At 40.5% G+C, this 25,578-nt stretch overlaps 1 protein-coding gene across 4 annotated transcripts in view; it reads right to left on the bottom strand.

Annotated features, from left to right (window-relative positions):
- arfip1 (ADP-ribosylation factor interacting protein 1 (arfaptin 1)) overlaps positions 1 to 13,388 on the bottom strand; it is a 33,094-nt gene extending 19,706 nt beyond the window's left edge. Inside the window, exons 1-3 of one of the 4 annotated variants that reach the window (XM_010899195.5) lie at positions 13,205 to 13,388; positions 10,666 to 11,117; positions 1,245 to 1,340 (exon numbers count right to left, since the gene is read on the bottom strand). In XM_010899195.5, coding sequence (XP_010897497.1) covers positions 1,245 to 1,340; positions 10,666 to 11,115 — 546 coding nt within the window. In that variant the 5' untranslated portion in view covers positions 11,116 to 11,117; positions 13,205 to 13,388. The remainder of the gene's footprint in view (positions 1 to 1,244; positions 1,341 to 10,665; positions 11,118 to 13,204) is intronic. The other 3 variants (XM_010899193.5, XM_010899194.3, XM_010899197.5) reach the window with 3 other exon arrangements.
- Between the last annotated feature and the right edge of the window lie 12,190 nt (positions 13,389 to 25,578).

Genomic DNA, 25,578 nt, shown 5'->3' with positions numbered 1-25,578 from the left:
AACATGAAGCGCCTTGGTGTAGTGGTTAAAGACAGTGCCACTCATGTGGGAGACGTGATATTCATACATTTTAATTGCTGGCCGCAATAATACTGTTAACGGTTATAGTGGGACTATTTCTTGTGGATTTTCGAAATATGCACCCGAAATATGCAAGCCTCAACTAAAACAGTTTATGGTTATACAGTATTTCGACTATTTCTGGTGGATTCCACGATTCTCTTGTCTTCTCACTTGACGAAAAAGTCAGTTATTGTCACCTAGTGATGGTCATTCAAGGCTTTATTAAGCGTTATTTTAGCAGCAGGATATTATGCTGGCAGCACACAGATTTTCTTTATCACAATAAAAGCCATCATTGAAAAGTATGCGGCAATATAGTTAATCTAGTCTGTGAAAAAGAACTGACAAGAATAACATTGGAACAGACATTAAACAAGAAATGTACTGACTAGATTGTTAACTATATTACCTTATATATTTAAATGATGGCTTTTATTTAAAAAAAGAACATCTGAGTTAGCACTGCTAGCATAATATCCTGCTGCTAGAAGAATGGTAATGAAGCCTCAAATGGCCATCACTATCGTTACCTATATTGATAGATACTGTATCAATGTAATTTACGAATGGCTTATTAGCTGTTAAAAGGCCAGTGACAAAAGAGGATTTGTTCAGGATAGACAAAAACTTTGCTGGCTACAACCTTCAGTAGCTACGTTATAAGCCTAAAATTAAAATGTTTACTGTTATAAAAAATATGACGCAATGTTAATGCGTGACAGAATTATATATGTCAAGAGGCTATATCAATGTATAGCTTGGTGGTGTAGTGGTTAAAAACACAGCCTTTCACGTGGGTGACCTGGGTTCGAATCTCGGAAGGGCAACAATGATTGATGCTTTTTATTGCGGGCCGGCTGAACTAGGCTTGCAAGGTTTCTTGTTTACATGGTAATGGGATAATGAAAATGTCCACCCAGGATGGACAATCAAGTTATTTGTGTTAGTTTTTTTTTTTATTCAAACATGGTCAGGGAACTAACTACTTTGGGAACCCCCAAAAGTAGGGAGTGATTGTCTCCAGGAAGTGGGTAATGAAATAAAAAAACATTTCACAACTACAGATGTGTACAACTGTTGTTGTGCTTGTACTCACGAAATAAGCCAAATACTGTATTCTGTAAGCACCTTTGAGTGAGTGTATGCGCACTGCCACAGGGGATGCTCATTCCAGGCCTTACCCTGAACACATCTTCGTGGCTCTCCTCCAAGTCTCCATTGCTGGTAACGGAGATCTCTGCTGCAGGGCTGTGGACCTCCTCTGCCATAGCAATCTCCTGCAATCAAAACATTATTGGTATCAGATGAACACTGTTTCATACATCCACGTTACATATTTCCTTGAGTGTGTACAATACACCAGTGCTACAGAATAGATCTACACTTATACTTTTCACATAGTTTGGCAAGAACAGCAAACAGAGGAGACTCAACAGAATGTGACGGCTCTGGACTGCCATCTTGTGGTCACAGCCAACAGAATTAATAATGAACAGTACACTGAAATGTGATGCAGTATCAGGATTTGTTGTTCCCAATTTTTCTCTCCTCTCAATCCCATGCTGTCCAATTTGCAGTTAGGGCAAACTCCACTAGTTTGGGAGAGTAAAAGATTGAGACATGTTTCCAACGCACATTTTGCTTTTGTTCTGTTTTTCATCACACACTGCCAACTCAATCAGAAAGTATTCACTGGGACATGTGCAACAATCACAACCACCATAAAGGTTCCCACATGCAGTCACTACCACACAAGAAGACAAGAGCCCATATAACCTCTGCAAAGCTGGGCTAATTTGCACTGCCCTCTGTTGAAGCCTTCACCGTAGGCAGCATCTTCAGATGGTTTTCAAACATGGAATCAACCTCAAGCACCAATAAAGAAATAGTCAACCTACAGAGCATTTCACAAGTCACTTATTTTATTGTGTTTATGTGAGTCATGTGTCATATTGTTTCAATATTAATGACTATTGTTGCCGGATTGTTGATAGTCTAATACCTTATTTACCACATAGTGTATAAGGCATTAAACACACCCTAGTCGCTCACATGCCACATGTATACCATACAGCAAGGTTGAATTGCGTGCAATAAACAAGCAAAAATCCTTGAAAGTGTAGTTTGTACTGTGAGCACGCCAAATTTGATTTTAGTGTGTTGCGCATTAACCGGGTTGTTGGCGTGACCGGGTCTTTACGACAGGCAAATGTAATGTTGCTATTAGTATAGCTTCCTCACTGAAATAGCGCTTCACCCCACAATGAGTGCAAAACATGAATCCTCGGCTTTGAAACATGTAACTCTCCTTCTAGGCAACATTTCAACCATTTGAACTCAACAAAAGGAAACATTAGAGTATCCCCATCTAAGACATCTCAAAATAGCTGAAGAATGACCTTACAGTACCTTCTTAACTGGCTACAAAGCAAGCTAGCCGGGCAGTTGATCTGTGCTCAACTTACGATCCGGGTCACGGCTCCAGTGAAACCAATGTTGAACATGCGCTTGCTAACAATATAGCTTCCTCTCTGACAGTTTGCCAAATGCCACACTGGGCGCAGACTTGGCCCCTGATTTCACAACACACAACCGCCCCCTTAACAGCATTTCAACAGTGTGAGCTATTATCTTGGGGCCCTCAGGTGGCGCTGCATTAAAAACAGACATGATTCTGTAGTGGAAATCACTGCCTGGGCTCAGGAACACTTCCATTGTCGGTGATCACAGTACATCGCTGTGTCCACAAATGCAAGTTAGACTGCATTTCATTGTACTGTACTTGTTCAATGACAAAGTTGAATCTAATCTAAAACTCTACTATGCAAAGAAAAAAACTGAAAAAGATCCAGAAATGCCAGATTATTTTTGGGAATTATGGGAATTATGTCACCGCGTCCTCCAGGCTAAAGAGAAAAGGGACCACCCGGCTTGTTATCAGTGCACAATTCAAAAACCAACACCTGTGATGGTATGGGGCTGCATTAGTACACATGGCATGGGTGACTTCTAAAGGTGAACATCGCGAGGCCCAGCAACGACTCAGTTTTGCAAACTAGCAATTACTTACTTAATATTTTCTACTTTATTAATTCGGTACAGCCTAGAATACAGATATATATATCTATCTATATCTATATCTATATATCTATATCCAACAAGAACTCCTGAATATTGGAACACAATGCACAGATAGAAGTTGTCAAAAACTCTAACCCCCACCAGAGATTGTAAAGATGCACTGGGAGACGCCAACTACACCGCAGACAGGAAGTGCACGTAAGCGGCACCGAGACTGTAAACAAAAATGTGGGAAGCGGGGTGGCCTCCGGGCAAGGCTAATGCTAACCCCCCACCGGCCTTCACTACCTAACCTCTTCCTCAATAACGTACAGCCTCTGGCGAACAAAACGGAAGAAATATAACTAAAGAATCACCTCAACATAATCCAACTGGAGGGACACGATGTCATTCAGATCTGACTGAACAGCAGTGCATTCCGGTAAGACCAGAAGAGGTGGCCTGTGCATTTATGTAAACAAAGCATGGTGTACAGACACTAACCTGACCGGGAGTCACTGCTCTACAGATCTGGAGTACCTGATGATTAAGTGAAGGCCTTTTAGTTTGCCTCTGGAGTTTACATTTACTGTTGTTACTTCAACATACAAATTCTGTCAAAGTGTCTCCTGCCCCACCAGAGAAGACAATACACTGGACCAGGTGTACACAAAAATTCCAGAGGCCTACAAAGCCATTCCCCTCCCACACCTAGGTCAACCTGACCACCTCCCATTGTTCCTACTCCCCAAGTATTTACCCCTCCTTAAACAGCTGAAACCATCAGTGAGGTCAGTCAAAGTGTGGCCAGAGGGAGCAGACTCACTACAACAACACCGACTGGAGATTGTGTGCCACTCAAGCCACTCTTGACTCCCACCCAGACACTGAAACATACACTTCCTCTGTTCTAGATTACATCAACACCTGCACCAACAACATCATCCCCAACTAATGAAGACCATCCCCAACCAGAAGCCTTGGATGAACAGTGAGGTCCAACAACTACTAAAGGCACGCCATGCTACGTTCAGATCTGGCAACACAGAGGCGACATCCGAGATCCGGCGACATCCAGGGCCAACCTGATAAGGGGCATCAAGTTGGCTAAAAAGGACCACAAACTGCGAATTGAGGAACACTTCAACAACAACTCTGATCCTCGACGCATATGGCAGGGCATCCAAGCCATCACAGACTACTGGCCAAATAACCACACAGCCAGCGATATCTCAATTACTGATAAGTTAAACAGGTTCTACGCTCACTTCGACAGGGACAACAAAGAGCAAGCCATTGAACTCCCGTCATCTGGGGGGAGTTCAATGAACAGGGTGAATGCACGTAAGGCTGTTGGTTCTGATAGCATCCCCAGGTGTGTGCTCAGAGCATTTGCTAGGGAGCTAGCCTGAATGACTTTCGACCTGTCCCACTCACCCCCAAGATCACAAAGTGCTTCGAAAGACTAGTTCTGGCCCACCTCAAATCCTGCCTCCCCACAACATTGGATCCCAACCAGTTTGCCTACTGGTCAAACAGGCCTACAGAGGACGCCATCTCCACAGCTTTACATTCTGCCCAGACCCACCAGGACAAAACCAACACCATGTGAGAATGCTATTCATGGACTTTAGCTCAGCATTCAACATGGCCATCCCCTCTAGGCTGGTCAACAAACACCATTACCTAAGGATCAGCCCTTCTCTCTATAACTGGACTTCCTGACTAACAGACCCCAGTTTGTCAGGTTAGACAACCTCACCTCCTCCACCCTGATACTGAACACTGGTGTTCCACAAGGCTGCACACTGAGCCCCCTCCTGTACTCCCTCATCACCCAAGACTGTTTTTTGTACACAGCTCCAACATCATCGTCAAGTTTGCAGACGACACCACGGTGGTAGGCCTGATCAGTGACAATGATGCGTCAGCCTACAGGGAGGAGGTCAAGTGCCGAGTGGCATGGTGCGCTGATAACAACCTGGTTCTCAATGCAAAGAAAACCAAGGAGTTCATTGTGGACTACAGGAAATCAAAAGGCTGCAGTCATGCCCCAGTTCTCATTGATGGCACTGAGGCGGAACATGTGTCCAGCTTCAACTTCCTGGGTGTCCACATCTCCGGGGACTTTTCCAGGTCCCTCAACACCTCTGCCCTGGTCAAAAAGGCGTGGCAGCGTCTGTACTTCTTGAGGAGGCTGAAAAAGCCCTGTCTGTCTTCCAAGATCCTTGTGAACAACTACCGCTGCACAATCCAGAGCATTCTGTAAAACTGTGCCACAGTGTGGTTTGGTGGTTGCTCCGTAGCCAACCAGAAAGCCCCGCAACAGGTGGTGAAAACTGTCCAGCACATCACGGGAGCCCAGCTCCCAGCCATTGAAGACCTGCAGCGCAAACAGTGTCTGTGTAGGGTGTGTGGCATCACCAGGGACCCTTCACACCCATGCCACAAACTATTTGCCCTCCTCCCTTCATTCTCTCACCAGCAGGCTCAGGAAGTTTATTTCCATCTGCTGTAACCCTACTGAACTCTATGACTTCCCATCACTAACTATGCCCACCCTCTGCACTACTGGAATAGTTTTAAAAGATTTTTCAGTTCACGTGTCATTGCTACTATTCCTGTATTTCATCTGCACATGCCGACTTGCACCTTAAACTAGCCCTCACTGCACATTGCACATTTAGAACTGCCAATATACTTCTAATTTCAACTGTTACATACACATCTACCTCAGGTACCTCATTTCTGCCATGCCTGCATTTCAGTTGCACATGCTAACCTACTCCTTCAATTTGCCTTGACAGCAAATTCAGAATGACATTGAGAACTACTTCTCTCACTTGTACATACATTATACTTAATGCCTGTACATTTGTGAATTTTCCACTGCACATTTAGAATTGCCATATGTAATGCATTTGCCTTCATTGCACATCTACACCTTCCACCTGTAATATACAAATACTTAATACTTGTAAATACTTGTACACTTTCAGCCCTCTTAGCACTTCTGGATAGACGCAAACTGCATTTCGTTGTACTGTACTTGTGACAAAGTTGAATCGAATCCAATTAATGCTGAACAATATAAACAGGTTTTGGAGCAAGAAATGTTGCCATACAGACAACATCTTTATCAGGGAAGGAAGATTTCAGCAAGACAATGCCAAACCACATTTTGCGCATATTACAACAGCATGGCTTCATTGTATAAGAGTCTGGGTGCTAAACTGGCCTAACTGCAGTCTAGACCTGTCACCCATTGAAAACATGGCGTAGTATAAAACAGAAAATAAGACAAAAGAGACCCTGAACTGTTATGTAGCTGAAATCCTATATCAAGCACAAATGGGAATACACTTCTTCGTTTTCACTTCCAAAACTATAGCAATTGGTCTCCTCCATTCCCAAACACGTAGTGTTATTAAGAGGATATGCAACACAATAATAAATATGCTAATTGGTTGCGAGATGTTCCACCAGGTTATTTTTTGTATTACACAACTTTTCCAGTCTTTTGTTACCCTGTCCCAACTTTTCTGAAACATGTTGCAAGAATCAAATTCAAAATGGCCATATATTTTTATCTAAATGACTTTGAAAGAGGGTTCATTATTTGGGCATGGAGATTCACAAAGATTGCTCAACAGGCTGGTGCTTCAATAGGGAGAGAGAGAGACATACGTGACATCTGCATTTAGAGCTAAGAGAAAGACATCAGTCAATAGGGCTGGAACTTAAGGCCAAAGGCGCACATTCGATATCAGTGATGCTAGTGCATTACTGGAATATGTAAGGAACCAGACAAGCCTAGTTCAGCTGGCCCGCAATTAAAAGTGATAAACGTTAAAGCCCTCACAGGATTCAAACCCGGGACTCCCATGTGAGAGACAGTGTCTCTAACCACTACACCATGGCTCGTTATGGTCACCCAGTGGCTAGACACTATTAGGCATTGTGTTAAACTGACTAACATTTCCTGCAAACCTTCCCTCCATCACAAATAGCATCTAACTGCATGACTTTTGCCACTGGCCGTTATTAGCCAGTACATCTTATTAGCCAGTATTAGGCTTACTAGTATCTACTAACCTATTAATTGGAACAGTCATACGAATTGAGCAATTGCTAGCGTGACTGAAGATAAACTTTACACCAAAGCTATATCATGGCACAAAAGCATTTGTTTTTCTTTCATCAATGACATTGGACCATATAACTATCAATATAGGTGACGAAAACTGACTTTCGTCTAGTGAAAAGATGAGAGAATCGTGGAAAACCCTACTGTTTTGCTACAAGGGGTTATGATTTAGCCTATATTACCCCAAAAGCATGCACGGATGCGTACTTCGAGAATCCACCAGAAATAGTCGCAATAATGTATAACTGTAAACAGTTTTAGTTTAGGCTTGCTATAATGTAGCTACTGAAGGTTGTAGCCAGCAAAGTTTTTGTCTATCTGGAACAAATCCTAATGCATAATTTGTTTAGACTGTGACAAGATTCAAACACAGGACCTATTATTTGCAGGTCCACTTCTCTAACCACTATGCTATTTAACAAGGGGTGGTCGGTCGGTCGCTCACTGCCTCACTAAGAGACATTTGCTTTTCTGGGCTGGCTTCACTAAACTCTGGCAAAAACAGAAAAGCAGATTTTTCCCAGGAGAATGAGAACAGCAATGCAGGACATAGCAAGAACATAGGCACTGACCTACAGAGATGTGGAAAAGAGACATAAGGTCAGTCGTCCTTCACAAAAAGTGCCTCCCTGTAACCATCAGCATTCAACAACATCAGGAGATATTGGGTTACGCCCTGATGGCTTATTTACATGATGTTACATTATCCAAGACATATAGAAGAAGACTTGAGACGCTAAATTATTTTGTTGTGTAAACTTTCAGATATCGATATAGCTTTACACGTCATCTTTTTCGATAGAGCCTCCCTGGAGGTTTGTATTCGTGTAAACAATTGTCGGAAGTGTATTACATTTCTGTGCAGCGCAGACACATCGCACAATTCTGCGTAATAGGTCTTGAACATGCTGGTGTAAATTATAATACTATGGAAATTATAATGCAAACTTTAGATAAGTCATCTCTTTCTCGTAATGCAAATAAGCCTAAAATCTGGGAACAGGTTTGAGATTGGCTTGTCAATACTGCTCGACTTATTAGTTTCTATTATCAAGTCAAACAGTGGCTTAGTGTTAAACCACTTCTCTCTAAGAAAATACATGGTTCTATATCTAAAGAAATAGATGTTTTCAACAGACTACTCAATTTTTGTTTTCTTAGTAAAGGACAACTCAAAAACAATAAATTGTGCAGAAAGTGAAACGTAATTCAAATAAATCAGTTAAACCAAGTATACACAATGCATACATTTTACAGAATATGAACAGCCTTAGAGATCAAATCAAGATAACAGAGTTTCGGGCTTCATTAGGGGGGTAGAGGCTTTACTTGCAGTGAGCCTAGGTTCCTGCAGAAAACTTCTCCCACATTTTGTTTCATTACAAAGTTAGATAAAAATAAAACAAGAATATATTGTGAATTGTCAATTGTTGTATGGAATTCCGTGTAGGAACATATTGTTTGCTGCAAAGAACCCATGCAGAAACAATTTTTGATTGCTTTAGCAGCAGTGTGTCAATGGGGCAGACAGCACTAAGTAGAAGCTGCCCACATGCAGGAATGCAACAGAGACATTCACAATTAGGGTAGTCTAACTGTGAAAGTAGATATGAGACTTCAATCTACCCATCGTCCCAGGGAATAATTTGTAACACGTCATCAGGGAGCTGTCGGGTCTTCAAATTTTACATCTGTAAAACTAAACAACTGTATTGATACTGGGTCATCTAACAGCCTTGAACAACTATATCTAGGACTAGGTAAAATACATTTGGTTGTAAAAACCAGCACCAATTCCTGAAGCACAAATGGAATGGTTCTACAGTTCAGAAAAAGCAAACAAGGGGGTAAAAGGTGTAGCGTGTCAGAGAAAGCAAGAGCGTTTTCAGGGCACTAGAGTTCAGTAGCCTGGAAACAAGATAGCAAGGGGGAGGGAGGATATCAGCAGTCTGTTAGCTGTGCTGTTGGAGGAAAGAAGTGCTACTCTTGTTTCTTAAAAAGGAGGAGAGAATATAAAACTGAATAGAGATATGAGTACAGTAATAGCATGGTGTGTGACTACTTCTTTTCGCCCATAAACAAGGCAGGGTTAGGCACCTAAAAGACAAAGATGCTATTAAAAACAAGCCATTTCTTACGAAGAAATAAAACTTCACAAGGGCACTGTCACAAGACACTCAGTTCCAATACGATATTACTCACTCAACATTGGGTCTGGGCCCAAGTGAATAGTAAGTAAAACAGACAGCTTGGTGTGGTCAGACAACGACAGCTGATCTGATATTGCCTAGGAACATGGATGCAGCAGTCCAAATCCCTCTGCCAACAGCAATTACACAGACAGGCCTATTCATGGTGCCACCCACACATATACACACACACACACACAAGTTGGTATGGCTATCCTCATGGGGACCAGAAAATAGAAATTGCATGCTCCCTAATCTTAACCATAAAACTAACCCTAACCCTGACCTAACCCTAATCTAAACCTAACCTTAACCTCAATAAAGTAACATCTATGCCTAAACTTTACCTAGATGTAATGCCTAACCTTAACCCTAAACTTAGCGCCTGGACCTTAAAGAAACCCCAAATCTAACACAAAAATTAATTGTGAGTTTGACCCTAAACCTAAACCCTGAGCCGGAAATTGTCAAATTCTTTCAGGTTTTTCTATACTCATAGGGACATTTCGTCCCCATGAGTATAGTTAGACCTAAAATTTGCACACACACACGCACACACCTTATCTGAGACCTTGGCTGAGATCGGTCCCACGCACAGGCTACATTGGAAAGCAAACCAGTGAAACCACGCCATTACTCGCATTGTCACCATAGCCTAACTTTACTGTTGTGCTGATAAGCAATCATTATGGCATCTACCTGTAAACAAAGTTCAAGTTAAACAGAAGAAAATTATTGTACTTGCATTATAAGACACAGCATGTAGGGTAATTCACAGGAAGCATAGGCCATCACCAGTCATTTCAACGGCTCTACCAGACACCACAATACAAAACAATAAAGCCTACCCCAAAACAAAAGACAGAAAAGCAAAGTTAAACTAACAACACAAATGCAGTAACTCCTATTAGATTAGCACCAAGCAGACATATGTTCAACCCGGCCACCCTGAATTACAAAAATGAGGTAAACAATTAAAGAACACCCAGAAGAAAGCGAGAAGAATTGATTCAGAGCTTCAACTCGAGTTCATGTTGTATTTTGTAAAGAATTCAATCAAAGGCTATATCAGCATTGGAGAACATAATCTTCAAGATAAACTTTAGTGTAACGCTATACACTTTTTGGTGACATAGCAACATGAACCGTAGTGTTGTAATTAATTATTCACAAGGCGGTTGTCTGCATTGAAGATAAATATGTCACCTTGGTATGAGTGTGAGAATCTTCAGGTTCCTTTTGGGTATCATGTTCCTTTGGCGTTTTATTATCAGTTGTCACTGAAGGGTAATTTTCATTTTGAGCAGAAACTCCGTCAAAACGTGCTGTGCCACAGATGTTTGAAACACCATCATGCACAGCATTCACACAGTTTTCCGTTACATCACCTTTGCTCTGAACATTATCACTTTGACAGCCATCTATGTTTTCTGCAATATTGCTGTTGTTTTGAACAACACTGTTGCTTCCAACATCGGCTTCATCATCAAGAGGCACTTCATCGTCTGGAATATACTCAGCACTATCAGAGCTGTAGTTATCATCCTCGCACTGTATTTGAATGTCCTCTGTATTCTGAACCTCCTCTGGGGAATCCATTTGTAGGTCCTGGGCTGGAGCATTCCTGGACACAGCCTCAACACTAACTTCTGACATCCCTGAAAATAAACAGATAGGAGCGCATGAATAGGTCCCCGCTGGCCACCTCACTGAATATTGAAGGCTAGGATCGATCCAAGCTCCTGCACTGGCAGTCAGCACCTCAAGAGGCAATATAGCAGCCCTTCTCAGTCAGTGTTGAAAGACCACAGCCTAAATGCATGGCACCCTTGTTTGTCTGGGGCTAGCAGATTCATTATGGTTTAAAAAGTGTCATAGTATTACAGACTGATTATAAACAAAATAAATAGGATACCTACAGTATATTATTTCTTTTTAATACTCCATAGGTTGGAGCAGAATAAAGAACTTGGGCTGAGACACTATTCCAGGGAGACAAAGGGAACATTCTTGGATTCATGAACAATTGATATAAATTAGGACATCTATGCTGTTAGATAGGCTAGTTCAAAAAATGATTGTGCAGAGATCTTGACCCATGTCTGGATTTGGAGGGTTGGAAGCATTCACTCCAACATTGAAGAAAACCTTGATGGACTTGAGAGGTGAGGCCTTGCTGTTGGCTAAAAGATGAAATAATTGAAATACGCTTTACATTTAATTAACAAGACAGACATTCCTCTAGCAAATATATTCAAGTCATTCAACAGGCGATCTTATAAGGTGCCAATTACAATAGTTCATACACTAATAGCTACCAACTGAGCTATACAAGAGACAGTAACACCAGTTCATTTTTCTTTCATCATAACTTTTAAGACTTTATGACATCAGAATGTTTCCTGGTCGAAGAGACTAAAACTAATGTGCTGGACGTATTGGCTACAGACTACTAATATGGGTATTTTCCCCATTCTTGCTTATGCCAAGCAAATTCGTAAGAAAACAAATGTGAATCTTGACTGGTTACTAATTTCACTTCGTATATTTTTAGATTAGACATAGAACAGGATTGCTGTTATCTCTTAGCTTCTGTAAATATCAAAAACAGCAACCAAAGAAAACACAGTAATACCGTTTTATGGAGAAGAAAAATTACCATTTAGACAACCTCTCCAGAAAGAACATTATTATTCTTCTTCAATATCTTTATAAAAGAGTAGGTCAACCTTTTTCAACTGTCTATGGGACACAAATTTTTTGGGTAAGGAAGTGATTGTCATGATATCATGAGAGCCAACTATGACAAATGTATCCAGATGAAGAAGCAGAGAGAAAAAGTTGTCAACATAAGGTTAAGGATACGGTTATGAAATGGGAAACAGGTTGTTTCATCAACCACCTCCAAGTTCAAAACGCTCATGTCTTTGTGTAAAGTATATTTCAATGTGAACACTAGATCAAGTTTTAAATTAAAGTCAGATTTTTTGTGATATGCAGGCTTATCCTCAAGACTTCCAAAACGTCACTGTTCCTTTAAGAATAATGAAGGAAACACTGGGCTAAATTGCATAACGGACACGTAAACGGTAGTGGCACAGGTTTTGACATAAAAAAAAATGGGACCTACTTATTAGGAGTAATCTATACAGTTCTCCAATTCATTTGTAGTTCCCCTTTTTCCATTTGTAATTAAAATAACAATAACAAGACTGACCAACTTTTAAATTATTGTGAGCTGAACCCTAAAATGGTGACTAACTTGAATGTCTGCAGAAGTTAAGAACAGTACATTCGAACAAGCCACAACAGCATGACTGAACAGTGATTTTTATTTTAAATAGTTCTCAACAACTACACATAGTATTTATTAATTAACTGTAAAAAAAAAAGTACCGCAGTCGACATTGCAACACCTAGTTGGTTAGATATAGCAACAGTAGTAGTCAGGCTATTGTACAACGTGGGGTTAAAGTAGCTACTACAGCAACAGTTGACTGTGATAGCAACTTTTATGAATGACAGTCAGTCAGAAGAACGCAAAATGTTTGAATATGCCAATTTTCCAAAGCCAAGCGAGGTGAAACGAACAATTATGAATAACTAACTCTCTTTAAACACATACGTTACCGATGTTACCACGAAGCCGTCAAAGCCCATCTCTGGCTAACGTAGCTAGTAAGCTAGCTTGACTGCTTGTTGTGCAGAAATACGTGAATGTAGCTGACATGGTCTGAAACTTTACCTGCAGCTTTTGTCCTGACCTTTATTTCTGTTCTTCTTTTTGCAAAATGTTCCACACCTGGGATTTGGGAAGAATATACAGTTATAGTAACAACTCACTGTGTGAAATGTAAATTAGCACCCATTGTCGGGTCCCTGCTTCAACTCAAACCCGGAAAAGGACGCGTTCCCAACTGTGGGTGTGGCTCCCCCAACTGTTAGATCGCTAAACACGCCCTGACGGATGTCCAGTCGACGTCACACTAACGTCATGCAGGGATCCGCACGCACAATGGATGCAAAATAATAATAGGGATCAATCCAACCAGGCTATAAATACTAACCAGAAACAAATATATTTACATATTCTTTGTAATGATGTAACTCTTTGGCAGTGATTGTTCTTGTGAAATGAAGCTAACTATATCATGCTCTGTTGCCTGAAAGTGAAACATAACTTATAGTAGTTACCACAGCAACTAGAGCTATATTAACTTAACCTTCAGTTGCTGAACGTTAGGGATGGGAAACCGAGGCTTTCTGAACCATTGAGGCTTGTTTCGAAAAAACACTTCATTACTCAACGTTTTCCAACACAGTGCACAGCAGGAACATCTGCTGGACTAAAAGTAATACGACATGTTTGATTTATACGTATTGTATTTAGCCAGAGCGGTGTATTCTAAGTAATGGTAAGGATGAAGAAATAATGAAGACCATTGAAAAGGGTCACCTCAATAAACTGGACCTTGGACCGTATTAAACGCAACAGGAAGAACCAAGCCAGTGACCATGTGTACAGCAGTCTGGAGTAATAACGGTTGGGCCACAGAGATGGGTTACTTTGGTATTTGGTCATTGTGAACTGTGGGGTGTAGCGTTCGGTGTTGTCAAGAACCCCCCACCCCTTCGCGTACTCCACTCTTTCGAGTCTCATTGCTGCGACTTTCTTGCGAGAGGTCTCCATGTCACCTCCGTGGCTCCGTAGTTTAGCATACATTTCACTGATCTTCCTAGCAAAAAACATTTGTTTGATTGTGTACTTCAAGGCAGCAATCGATGACCACGTTAGGCTGCGTTTCATTAGATTTTTTAAGGCAGGTTGATCGCGTGGGAAGGCACTGTATATTTGAGTAAATCACTGCGGTCAACCTAGCCAACTGTTGAAAACACTCGGTCAAACTCACTGCTCTGAACAATTTCTGCGCGGCTATACCATATTATTCCCGAAAGCGCTCTGAAAAGCGGTCTGCGTCGCTAGACATATGCGTGTCTTGCTCTATTGGTTACATTTTTTATATTTCAAGATACATTAATGGAATAAACATTTCTGAGGATACGATGTAGTAAGAACTTGTTTTAGTTTTTATATATCGGATACAGCCTAAATTCCCATAATTGTTAATGATTCCACTTGATTTGAGTTAAGGTACGTCCCCTCTACATGTATAACACATAAAGACAATTTCTACTATAGCATTTCTGAGAAATTTGCATTGAAATGTGTAGTGCATTTCTATGGAGACTTGGATGCTGTCACACTTGAAGCTACATTATAGCATCAATTCCCACAATTAGTTAACCATTCCACTTGATTTGAGTTAAAGTAGGTCTCCTCTATGTATCCATAAAGAGCAACTTTACTGTGGCATTTTGGAAAAATTGAAAGGTATATTACATCTCTATGGAGAAGTTGGTGCTGTCACACTTAAAGCCACATTACAGCCTCAATACCCATAATTAGTTGATGATTCCACTTGATTTTAGTTCAAAAAAGCAGAAAAGGAAGGTTTTGAGTGAGGAACAGAATGGTTAAAATAAAGAGACCACTGCAAATTGAACGCTTCTGTTCCTCACTCAAAACTTTCCTTTTCAACTTTTTTGGAAAGGAAAGAAAAAGGTGCAGTGGTCTCTTAATTTTTTCCGGAGCTGTAAATGTCAAAGAAATATAATTTACTTTAAAATGTACAGGCGTAAATTCAATTTCATGCCATTACTTCTCAAATGTCTACTAAACAGTTGATAGGAAATCAATTTTAAAAAATGAGGGAATGAATAAAATAATGTGTTAAGTTTGTCTAAAAGAAAAAACAATAATCTGGCAACTAGACATACATTTAGAATGAAAGACAAGATATAAAAAGAAAACTGCACACTTTAAAGAAAAACAAAACATACCAAAAAAAAACATCAGCAAAAAAACTGAAAGATTATTGAAATATTAATTAAAGGCAGAAAAATACAATTTTTTAGCCAAAATTTTAAAGTGGTCAACAGTGGATCAAGTCTAAGATTTTCTGGCAGTTTGTTCCAACTCTGCACAGCATAATGACTAAACGCTGCCTCACCAGCCTTTTTCCTTAGTCTGGGAACTGTTAGCAGACCGAACCCCGATGACTTGAGGTGTCTAGAGTTTTCATACTGAGAGAGTAAGTCAATCAATCAAATGTATTTATAAAGCCCTTTTTACAACAGCAGTTGTCACAAAGTGCTTTTACAAAAACACCCGGCCTTAAACCCCAAGTGGCTAGGGGTTTCAGTGGCTAGGAAAAACTCTCTTAGAAGGCCGAAATTTAGGAAGAAACCTAGAGAGGACCCATGCTCAGAGGGGTGACCAGTCCTATTCTGGCTGTGCCGGGTGAAATATTAAGAGTCCAATTGGAATAATTAATACGTTTATGTGGGCTAAATCTAGAGTCTTTTTAAATATAGACCAGGTCAGAAGCATGACCAGATGGACAAGGACAGGGACAACAAAGGGGAGGGGGAGGTGTCAGCACAGTGGCAGCTGAAATCATCAGGTATTGTCTTGATCTGCAACACAACCAGGAAGACTTTGGTCAGGGACAGCATCGGGCCCCCCAAACCAGGTACTCCGCAGGTGTGGACCAGGACCTCATATCCTCCTAAAGTTTAAAACGGGAGGAGACTGGGAAAATTCAGAAAATGCATTCCTCATATCAACAACGATTTATAGTGGAGAAGGAGAACTTAGGGGGGAAGGAGAACTGACCCAATCCCCCAGCACAATAATATAGCAGCGTAAGATCTTGGGACTGAGATAGTGGGGGTCCGGCGACACTGTGGCCCTACCCGGGGGAGGCCATGGACAGGGCCCAACAGGCAGGAAATCAGTCCACCCACATTGCCAAGCATCAACCCAAGGGACACACACCAACTGCTGAGATCTAACTTGGCCCTGAACCATTGAGTGGTTTGTAGACATAAAAAAGTTGACGCATGTCACAAAGGCAGACGGGCACATGTCACCTGTATAGGGCACTAGATAGCAAAGGCGCATGTACAGGTTGGGCCTTACCTGTGCATGTGCCTGATGTGTAGAGTAATTTGTAATATATTTGTATTTATAACTTAGGTTTCTGGCAGTGAATTGTAAAATAGCTTGGATGGGTAAGACAAAGAGAAATTCAGCTGTAACAAATATTGACTTTTTTTGGCATGAATATAAGTCATGATGTTTTCTTCACATGTCAAACTAATAATTCCAGCATCTGAAAGGTCGATTGTGTATTAGCCAACTGTCATTTCATTAGTGTTTGAAATAAATGGTGCTTGCCTTCCAATATGCAGCCCCTGTATTTTAGGCTGACTGGCAAAGATTATGACATGATATACACTTTTGGGCAGACACTCATAAATGGGCTAAATATTTGTAAATATGAAAAAGAGGAAGCTGTTTTTTGGCTTTAGATTTTTTGTGAAGCATCTTTGTTAGGTCAATATCAATGTCAACTTTATTTATAAAGCACATTTAAAACAACTGTAATTGACCAAAGTGCTGTACAGGACAAAATATCAAAGTATACAAAATATATTTAATGTACAGGTAAAAATGACGTAGATTCACATAACAAGACCCACAAACAGGAAGCCAATGGAGGGAGGCCCAAATTGGTGTTATGTGCTCCCGTTTTCTTAAACCAGTTAAAAGTCGAGCAATGGCATTTTGTACTAACTGGAGCCGATTTAGGGTTTTCTGATCTACGCCCAGGTACAAGAAATTACAGTAATCCAGTCGAGACGTAATAAATGCATGGATAATTTTCTCAAAATCCCTCGGAGGAAGATAGACCTTAACCTTTGCCAAAAGTCTTGGCTGAAAGAAGCTAGATTTCACTACTAGTCTATTGAATTTGAAGGAGCTATCAAAGATAAAACCAAGATTCTTAACAATCGGTCTACTATAAGAGACTAGAGGGCTTAGGGTACCAAGAGCATCACCCAGAAAGTTACCCTGTGCACACATAAGAATCTCTGTCTTACTTTCATTTAAAGTGAGAAAGTTTGGCGCCAACCAGATTTTGATGTCCTTTAACAGTCTAAGACAGAATGTACAGAGGATGTTGTTTTTATCGGCATGTACATTTTTACATCGTCGGCAAAGCAATGAAAGGAGATATTGTGTTTTTTAAAAATGGACCCCAAGGGCAACATATATAGTGAAAAAAGGATGGGTCCTAAAATGGAGCTTTGGGGGACCCCACAAGTGAGAGGTGCTGTGGTTGATGAAAGTTCGGCTAGGTGGACCGAAAAACTCCTATCTGTCAGGTATGACTGAAACCATTTCAGGACAGTTCCTTTGATGCCAATGGACTGTTCAAGGCGTTTCAAGAGAATCCTATGATCCACCGTGTCAAAGGCTGCAGACAGGTCCAGAAGCACCAGAATAGCGGGGCTCCCTGAGTCAACAGTTTCAAGGAGATCATTAAAAACTCTTAAGAGTGCCATTTCAGTACTATGACTTGGCTTGAAGCCAGACTGAAACTTTTCCTGGATATCATGATTTTCTAAAAACATTGTCAATTGGTTAAACACTACTCTCTCTAGTACTTTAGAAAGAAAAGGTAGCTTAGAGATGGGCCTAAAATATGAAAGAACATTAGGATCCAGGTTAATTTCTTTGTTAAGAGGCTGTACTACAGCATGTTTAAAAGCAGCTGGAACACACCCAGAAATAAGGCAAGTATTAATCAGAATTAGAATACTGGGCCCAACAAAAACATATTTTAAAAGACGAGAGGGAATGGTATCTAGGGGACAGTTTGTGGGGCGCATGGAACGGGCTACCTTTGTAAATAATGAAAGTGATACAGGCTCAAACTGTTCGAAGACAGCTGAGAAAATAGAGGGAGCAGAAGGGTCTATGGCGGAGGATCATTGTTGGCCATGTCCTAATCAAATATGTGATCTTTATTGAAATATTTTATTTTAGACAGTCGTGGAGGAGTAACAGGGTGGGCTGGTGTGAGGTTCTGTTTTGGTTTTGCATTTGTTCTTGAATGTAGCCTGTTCTGTTTTGTTTTCTTCTTTTGTTTTATTTTTTAAGATAGCCTATCCTTTTATCATTACTGTTTCCACATGTCTAGTTAGCTCTAGTACAGCGCACTACCAAGCTTTTTAGTCATCTCTTTGTAAAAGCGTATTTCGCCAGTGTGCCGTCAAAAAATGATTTGTGATCTCGAAAGCACAGTTTTGATGCCTAAACCCATTATATACCTGCAGCCGCCAAGCGCTGTGGATCTGCCGCTACCCATTTATTTCCAATGGATATGCCCCATCAGAGCTATATTGACTACAAATTACTAGAGGGCACTCACAAAAGGGCATAGGGCAGCAGGCATTGTTTGGATTTCACAAGAGTATACTTCAGTTTCATTAATAATAAACATTTTGTTGCTCACATTGTATTTTGGCAAAAATCTAAAGGTAAGGGTGAAAGTTAACATTTGCAGACAATGTTGAAATTGTTAATGACATCAATATTGTGGAAATACTCTTGACATTGATGTGTAATCTCAGTGTTTTGACCCTGGTTCAATTCCCACACCTGTAAACATTTTTTTATTACTGTTACAGTAGGCAAGCCGGCATAGGCAGTGTGATGCTTTGGGCAATGTTCTGCTGGGAAATTTTGGGTCCTGCCATTCATGTGCATGTTACATGGCAACGGTATTCTCTGATGGCACTGGCCTCTTGCAGGAGAATATTGTGCCCTGCCACAAAGCAATAATGGTTTGAGGAACACAACAACAAGTTCAAGATGTTGACTTGGCTTCCAAATTCCCAAAATCTCAATCCAATCTAAAAAATTAAGAGACCATATACATTTTATACAGCATCTCTACATGTATGGCATGTGTGTCTGTTAAATTCCAACACATGCACACCTCATTTTATTTAATGAGGTACTGCTTAGGTGAATACCTGAACCAAATCTAAATTAACAAGGTATAAAAACCACTGCTGGTATATGAGAGGAAACACTGATATATGAAAGGAAAATAGTATAAATAGGAAAAATATATTATTGTGGGATTTCCCGTAATTATACAATTTAACTTTGCACTCTGCAGACCTACAGGGACATAAACCAAAAAAATCTTTATTATGGTGTAGTTATTTTGTAGTCCATTACTTAAAATGTTTTGTTATTTGTTTTTAGCCTTTCTATTGTTGCATTGCTGTGAGGTTAGTATTGCATACAGGTTTTATTCACTTTGACTATTTATTTTCTATTGTTACTTTGCCGTGTGGGAACCTGCAAGTAAGAATTTTACTGTTTTTAGTATGTGTCCTAACGTTAATTTGATTTGTATTAATATAGTTAAAATTTTCTTGCTACCCTGTTAAATAGTTTTGAATACTTTGGCGGCCAAAGTTTGGAATAATGTACAGTTTTTGCTGTTTCAAAAGGAAATTGGTACTTTTATTCACCAAAGTGGCATTCAACTGATCACAAAGTATAATCAGCACATTTTGATGTATGTTACGTATATTAAGTAAATATTTGGACACATGACTAAAAACAGCAATGTAATTAAAAGTGCAAATGGTTAAGTTTAAAGTGAAAATCCTTGCTGGTAGGTTCGCACACAGCAATACAAGAATTGAAAGTTCTCAAAAGTACACTGGCAGCCAAAGGTTTGGAATAATGTACAGATATTGCTATTTCGGAAGGAAATTGGTACTTTTATTCACCAAAGTGGCATTCAACTGAACAAAGTATAGTCCAGACATTACTGATGTAAAAAACAGCACCATCACTATTTGAAATATACATTTTAGGAAATCGCTTCATTATATCAAACACAGCTATTTGGTTTGTTAAAAGAAACTTAACATTATCTTTGTGTTGTTTTTGAGTTGCCACAGCATACAATAAATTGGCATGTCTTAATCTCGATATTAGGTAAAAATGGCTAAAAATAAACATATTTCTCTAGAATCTCATCAGTTGTTTTGAGAAATTAAGACTATACAATGCTTGACATTGCCCCAAAATATAAATATTGCATACAAATGTGTAGACGTTAGAGTTTTCAAAGACGGTCAGTGTTGAGCGGGTAGAATTCAATGCCAGCTGAGGACATGTAGGGGTCTATTTCTCCAACCAGAGACTCTGATGTATTTAGCCTGTGGTTTGCAGATTGACTGGGCCTTCCACCACTTTTTAGAGCCTGTTGTAGTGTACACCTTTCAATTAAATCTTCAGTTTTTGGGCAATTCCAAGCATTTGTATAGCTTTCATTTTGTAAACCATTGATTGACAAGTGTCAAAAGAAAGCTGTTTCTTTTTTGCAATGTTTGACCTAATATTGATCTTAAGACATGCCAGCTGGGAACAAGCAAGCAAGCATTTTCACTTTAAACTTAACTGTTTGCAATGTCTTCAATTACATTGCTGTGTTCAGTAATGTGTCCCAATATTTATTTGATTTGAATTAATATTAGATATGTGCTTGTTACCTTGTTACACTGTTAAATACTTTGTATACTTTAGGGCAGATGTCTCAAACCGGTTCCACGGAGGGCCGAGTGTCTGCAGGTTTTCTCTCTCACCTTGTACTTAACTGACTAATTAGGTCACTAATTGGTTCGTTTCTACCCCCACCTGGTTGTTTAGGTCTGAACTGGGAACTAATTTAAAGGAAAACCCAAAACCCTGCAGACAAATGGCCCTCTGTGGAACCGGTTGGAGACCTCTGCTTTAGGGAATGTTCTGTGTTTTGCTTTTTACACTAACTGTTGTACATCTGTTTATTTTTACACATTCATTGTAAAAATGCTGTTTTTATTGCACGTTAAAAATAAAAGCATTTTACTGGTATATGCTGTGGCTGATTAAACATGGGTGGTAGGAAAAAGAAGGGGGGATAATGGGGGGGGGGTGAAAAAGAAGGGGGGGGTAATGGGGGGGGGGGTGAAAAAGAAGGGGGGGTAATGGGGGGGGGGGGGGGGGTGAAAGTCCCAAAACTATCCTAATATCTTTACTGGTGGACACTTGTTAAATGTGAAGGGCTGGAATCATGGCCAGTCATGATCTGTACTCTGTTAACATGTTAATACCTCACAGCGGGGGTGGGCGGGGTAGGGTGTAACAATGGTGAGGTGTGTGTGTGTGTGTGTGTGTGTGTGTCGCGATATTTCCTAATGTCTAGTGGTGGGGTTTCCTTAAAAGTAGGGAAGAGTAGAACAATGTCCCATGCTGGACACCTTCGTAAGCGGTGTAAAGATAACTAGGACTAGGAAACAAGTATTTGGAGCAGTGTAAAGCAGTGTGCACTGCCACCTGGTGGCATGACTCCGCCACTAAGTTCCAATTGAGCAGAGCTTTCCCGGCTACCTTGGAAAAGGAGCATGAGGACAGGGAGAGATGAAAGAGAGGACCAGGAAGTTGCCAACACTGCCACGAAACAAACCTGAGACACTTAATGTGTGTCTCAGCAGCTGGTAACAGGCCCCCAAGAAAGCTAGCAAATACTTGTAGGGAAAGGAGGCAAAACCAGTACCACTAGATATGTCCACTGGCAATTCGGGGAGAAAATAGTAAGAGCCTACCCAGACAATCTGTAGGATGGACTAGGGGAAAAAAACATTCCACTAAAAAAGCTATCACTAAAATCAAGAGGGAGGAGATGGCTGCAGAACTACAGTATCTGCAGGCTGCTTCCCAGAGGCAGCTTACACTGCAGTGCGGGGCAAAATGGAGTGGAGAACCTGCAAGAGTCAGGGACGCCAACAGGAATCCCAGAGCCCGGGACAGAATTGAAGATTATTGGACCTAAACCACGGGTCAAAAAATTTATAATTATGATTATTAATCACGGGTCAAAAAACAGGACTTAAATGTTTTATGTTTAATATTTCAGTTCATAGCTAGGCCACATCCATATCACTTTGTATTCAACACAGGTCATTTCATATGTCACATATTTTTCACTTTCACCTCCTGCCATGGTTACTGGCAGTGTACAGAAAATGTGCAGGGCAATACACACGTCCTGTGTTCAATTGGCAAACATATGTTTTTGATGGCCACATAAAATATTTTACAATAAAAAGAATCTCCTCCCTTCTGGTTATCTTTTACTGCTGTTTCATTGAAAAACAATGTAAAAAAAAATTATCCCAATATGTTTTGCCAATATTTTTATTTTTCCTCTGTTGTCTTAACCCAGAAAGAAACAATGGTTCTACTCCCATCTATACAGTGAGGGAACAAAGTATTTGATCCCCTGCTGATTTTGTACATTTGCCCACTGACAGAAATTATCAGTCCATAATTTTAATGGTAGGTTTATTTGAACAGTGAGAGACAGAATAACATCAAAAAAATCCAGGAAAAAGCATGTCAACATTTGTATTAATTAATGTGCATTTTAATGAGTGAAATAAGTATTCAACCCCTCTGCAAAACATGACTTAGTACTTGGTGGCAAAACCCTTGTCAGCAATCACAGATGTCATCTCAGGATGGATTTTGTCCCACTCCTCTTTGCAGATCTTCTCCAAGTCATTAAGGTTTCGAGGCTGACATTTGGCAACTCGAACCTTCAGTTCCCTCCACAGATTTTCTATGGGATTAAGGTCTGGAGACCGGCTAGGCTCTCCAGGACCTTAATGGGCTTCTTCTTGAGCCACTCCTTTGTTGCCTTGGCTGTGTGTTTTGGGTCATTGTCATGCTGGAATACCCATCCACAACCCATTTTCAATGCCCTGGCTGAGGGAAGGAGGTTCTCACCCAAGATTTGATGGTACATTGTCAATTTGATGCGGTGAAGTTGTCCTGTCCCCTTAGCAGAAAAACACCCCCAAAGCATAATGTTTCCACCTCCATGTTTGACGGTGGGGATGGTGTTCTTGGGGTCATAGGCAGCATTCCTCCTCCTCCACACGGCGAGTTGAGTTGATGCCAAAGAGCTCGATTTTGGTCTCATCTGACCACAACACTTTCACTGAGTTCTCGCCTGAATCATTCAGATGTTCATTGGCAAACTTCAGACGGGCCTGTACATGTGCTTTCTTGAGCAGGGGGACCTTGCAGGCCCTGCAGGATTTCAGTCCTTCATGGCGTAGTATGTTACCAATTGTTTTCTTGGTGACTATGGTCCCAGCTGCCTTGAGATCATTGACAAGATCCTCCAGTGTAGTTCTGGGCTGATTTCTCACCGTTCTCATGATCATTGCAACTCCACGAGGTGAGTTCTGGTATGGAGCCCCAGACCGAGGGAGATGATAGTCCTTTTGTGTCTTCCATTTGCGAATAATCGCACAAACGGTTGTCACCTTCTCACCAAACTGCTTGGCGATGGTCTTGTTAGCCCATTCCAGCCTTGTGTAGGTCTACAATCTTGTCCCTGATATCCTTGGACAGCTCTTTAGTTTTGGCAATGGTGGAGAGTTTGGAATCTGAATATTTGATTTATTCTGTGGACAGATGTCTTTTATGCAGGTAATAAACTGAGATTAGGAGCACTTCCTTTAAGAGTGTGCTCCTAATCTCAGCTCGTTACTTGTACAAAAGACACCTGGGAGACAGAAATCTTTCTGATTGAGAGGATCGAATGCTTATTTCACTCATTAAAATGCAAATCAATTTATAAAATATTTGACGTGTTTTTCTGGATTTTTTTGTTGTTATTCTGTCTCTCGCTGTTAAAATAAACATACCATTAAAATTATAGACTGATCATTTGTTTGTCAGTGGGCAAACATACAAAGTCAACAGGGGATCAAATAATCTTTTCCCTCACTGTAACTGTGGCCTCAGACAACACAATCTCCCATGAGTGATGTATTAACCCAATCTCCCCTCAAGTACTTTAATATTAGTGTGGAGGATCAAGTTTTGTTCTTCAATGTACTGTAAAACCTTCACCCAGAAGGCAAGAAGCACGGCCGTGAATAATTTAAAATAGTTTAAACCCTTTGCCTCTGACTTGCTTTCAGTTACAAGGTTGCCGTGGCAAAGGATCCTGGGTCTCGATCACGCTCAGTAAGTGGCCACAGGGCACAGTGATTTGAGCGCTATATCTTGTATCAGACAGATGGTGGAGAGAGCTGCCGGTCTTCTCTGTTATAAAAGCCCACATGTCTGGGTTTGCACTGAACAGAGTGTACAGGAATTTGACATAACTAATACAGCTCTGGAAATAATTTTGACCACTGCAAAAGTATCAGTTTCTCTGGTTTTTTTGTTTGTAGGTATGTGTTTGGGTAAAATGAAAACGTTTGTTTTCTATGAACTACTGACAACAATTCTCCCAAATTCCTAATAGAAATATTGTAATTTAGAGCATTTATTTGCAGAACATTTGATCATTACAGCTGGTCAAAATACCAAAAAAGATGCAGTGTTAGACTTCAAATAATGTAAATGTTACAACGGTTGTGGAGTGCAGGATAGGAACCAGGCGCAGGCATGACTCCGGTTCGTGGGTTTATTGAAAAATGAAACAAAACCAAACCAACGAACGGAAAACTATAACTATTAACTGATTGAAATCAAAGTGCGCGACACAGTGTCTTATACATAAAACAGTTAACACAATAGTTGCCACTCACCAAACAAACATGAAATAATGACCCACACAACACACACAAAGGGAGCGAACTACATACACAGATAACGAGACTAACACAAGACAGCTGGGAGTGAAGCACTGGTGTTAGACATCAACCTAATTAACTAGGGTATGGACAAGACAACATCACACTAGGACCACAAGAGGGCAGGACAACACGATAAACAACCTGCCCTACTCATTACAGAAAAGAAAATAAGTTCATATTCATTTCTTAAACAACACAATACTAATATTTTGACTTAGGAAGAGTTCAGAAATCAATATTTGGTAGAATAACCCTGATTTTCATTCACAGCTTTCATGTGTCTTGGCATGCATTCCACCAGTATTCAGGCAAATGTCATCCTACAGTTGTTGAGTGACATTCAAATTATTTGGCGGTAATCCTAGTCAGTGGACAGTCATTTTAGCCCTCTGCCTGTCTGTAAATTTGTTGTCCCCAATGTCTGATGTGTGACCTTGTTCTTATGAACCACCGTCTTTGAAATTTTAAGGATGGAAGCAACCT

Source organism: Esox lucius, chromosome 25, assembly GCF_011004845.1.
Source record: "Esox lucius isolate fEsoLuc1 chromosome 25, fEsoLuc1.pri, whole genome shotgun sequence".
NCBI classification, from domain to species: domain Eukaryota; kingdom Metazoa; phylum Chordata; class Actinopteri; order Esociformes; family Esocidae; genus Esox; species Esox lucius.
This window is presented reverse-complemented; position numbering and strand designations above follow the sequence as displayed.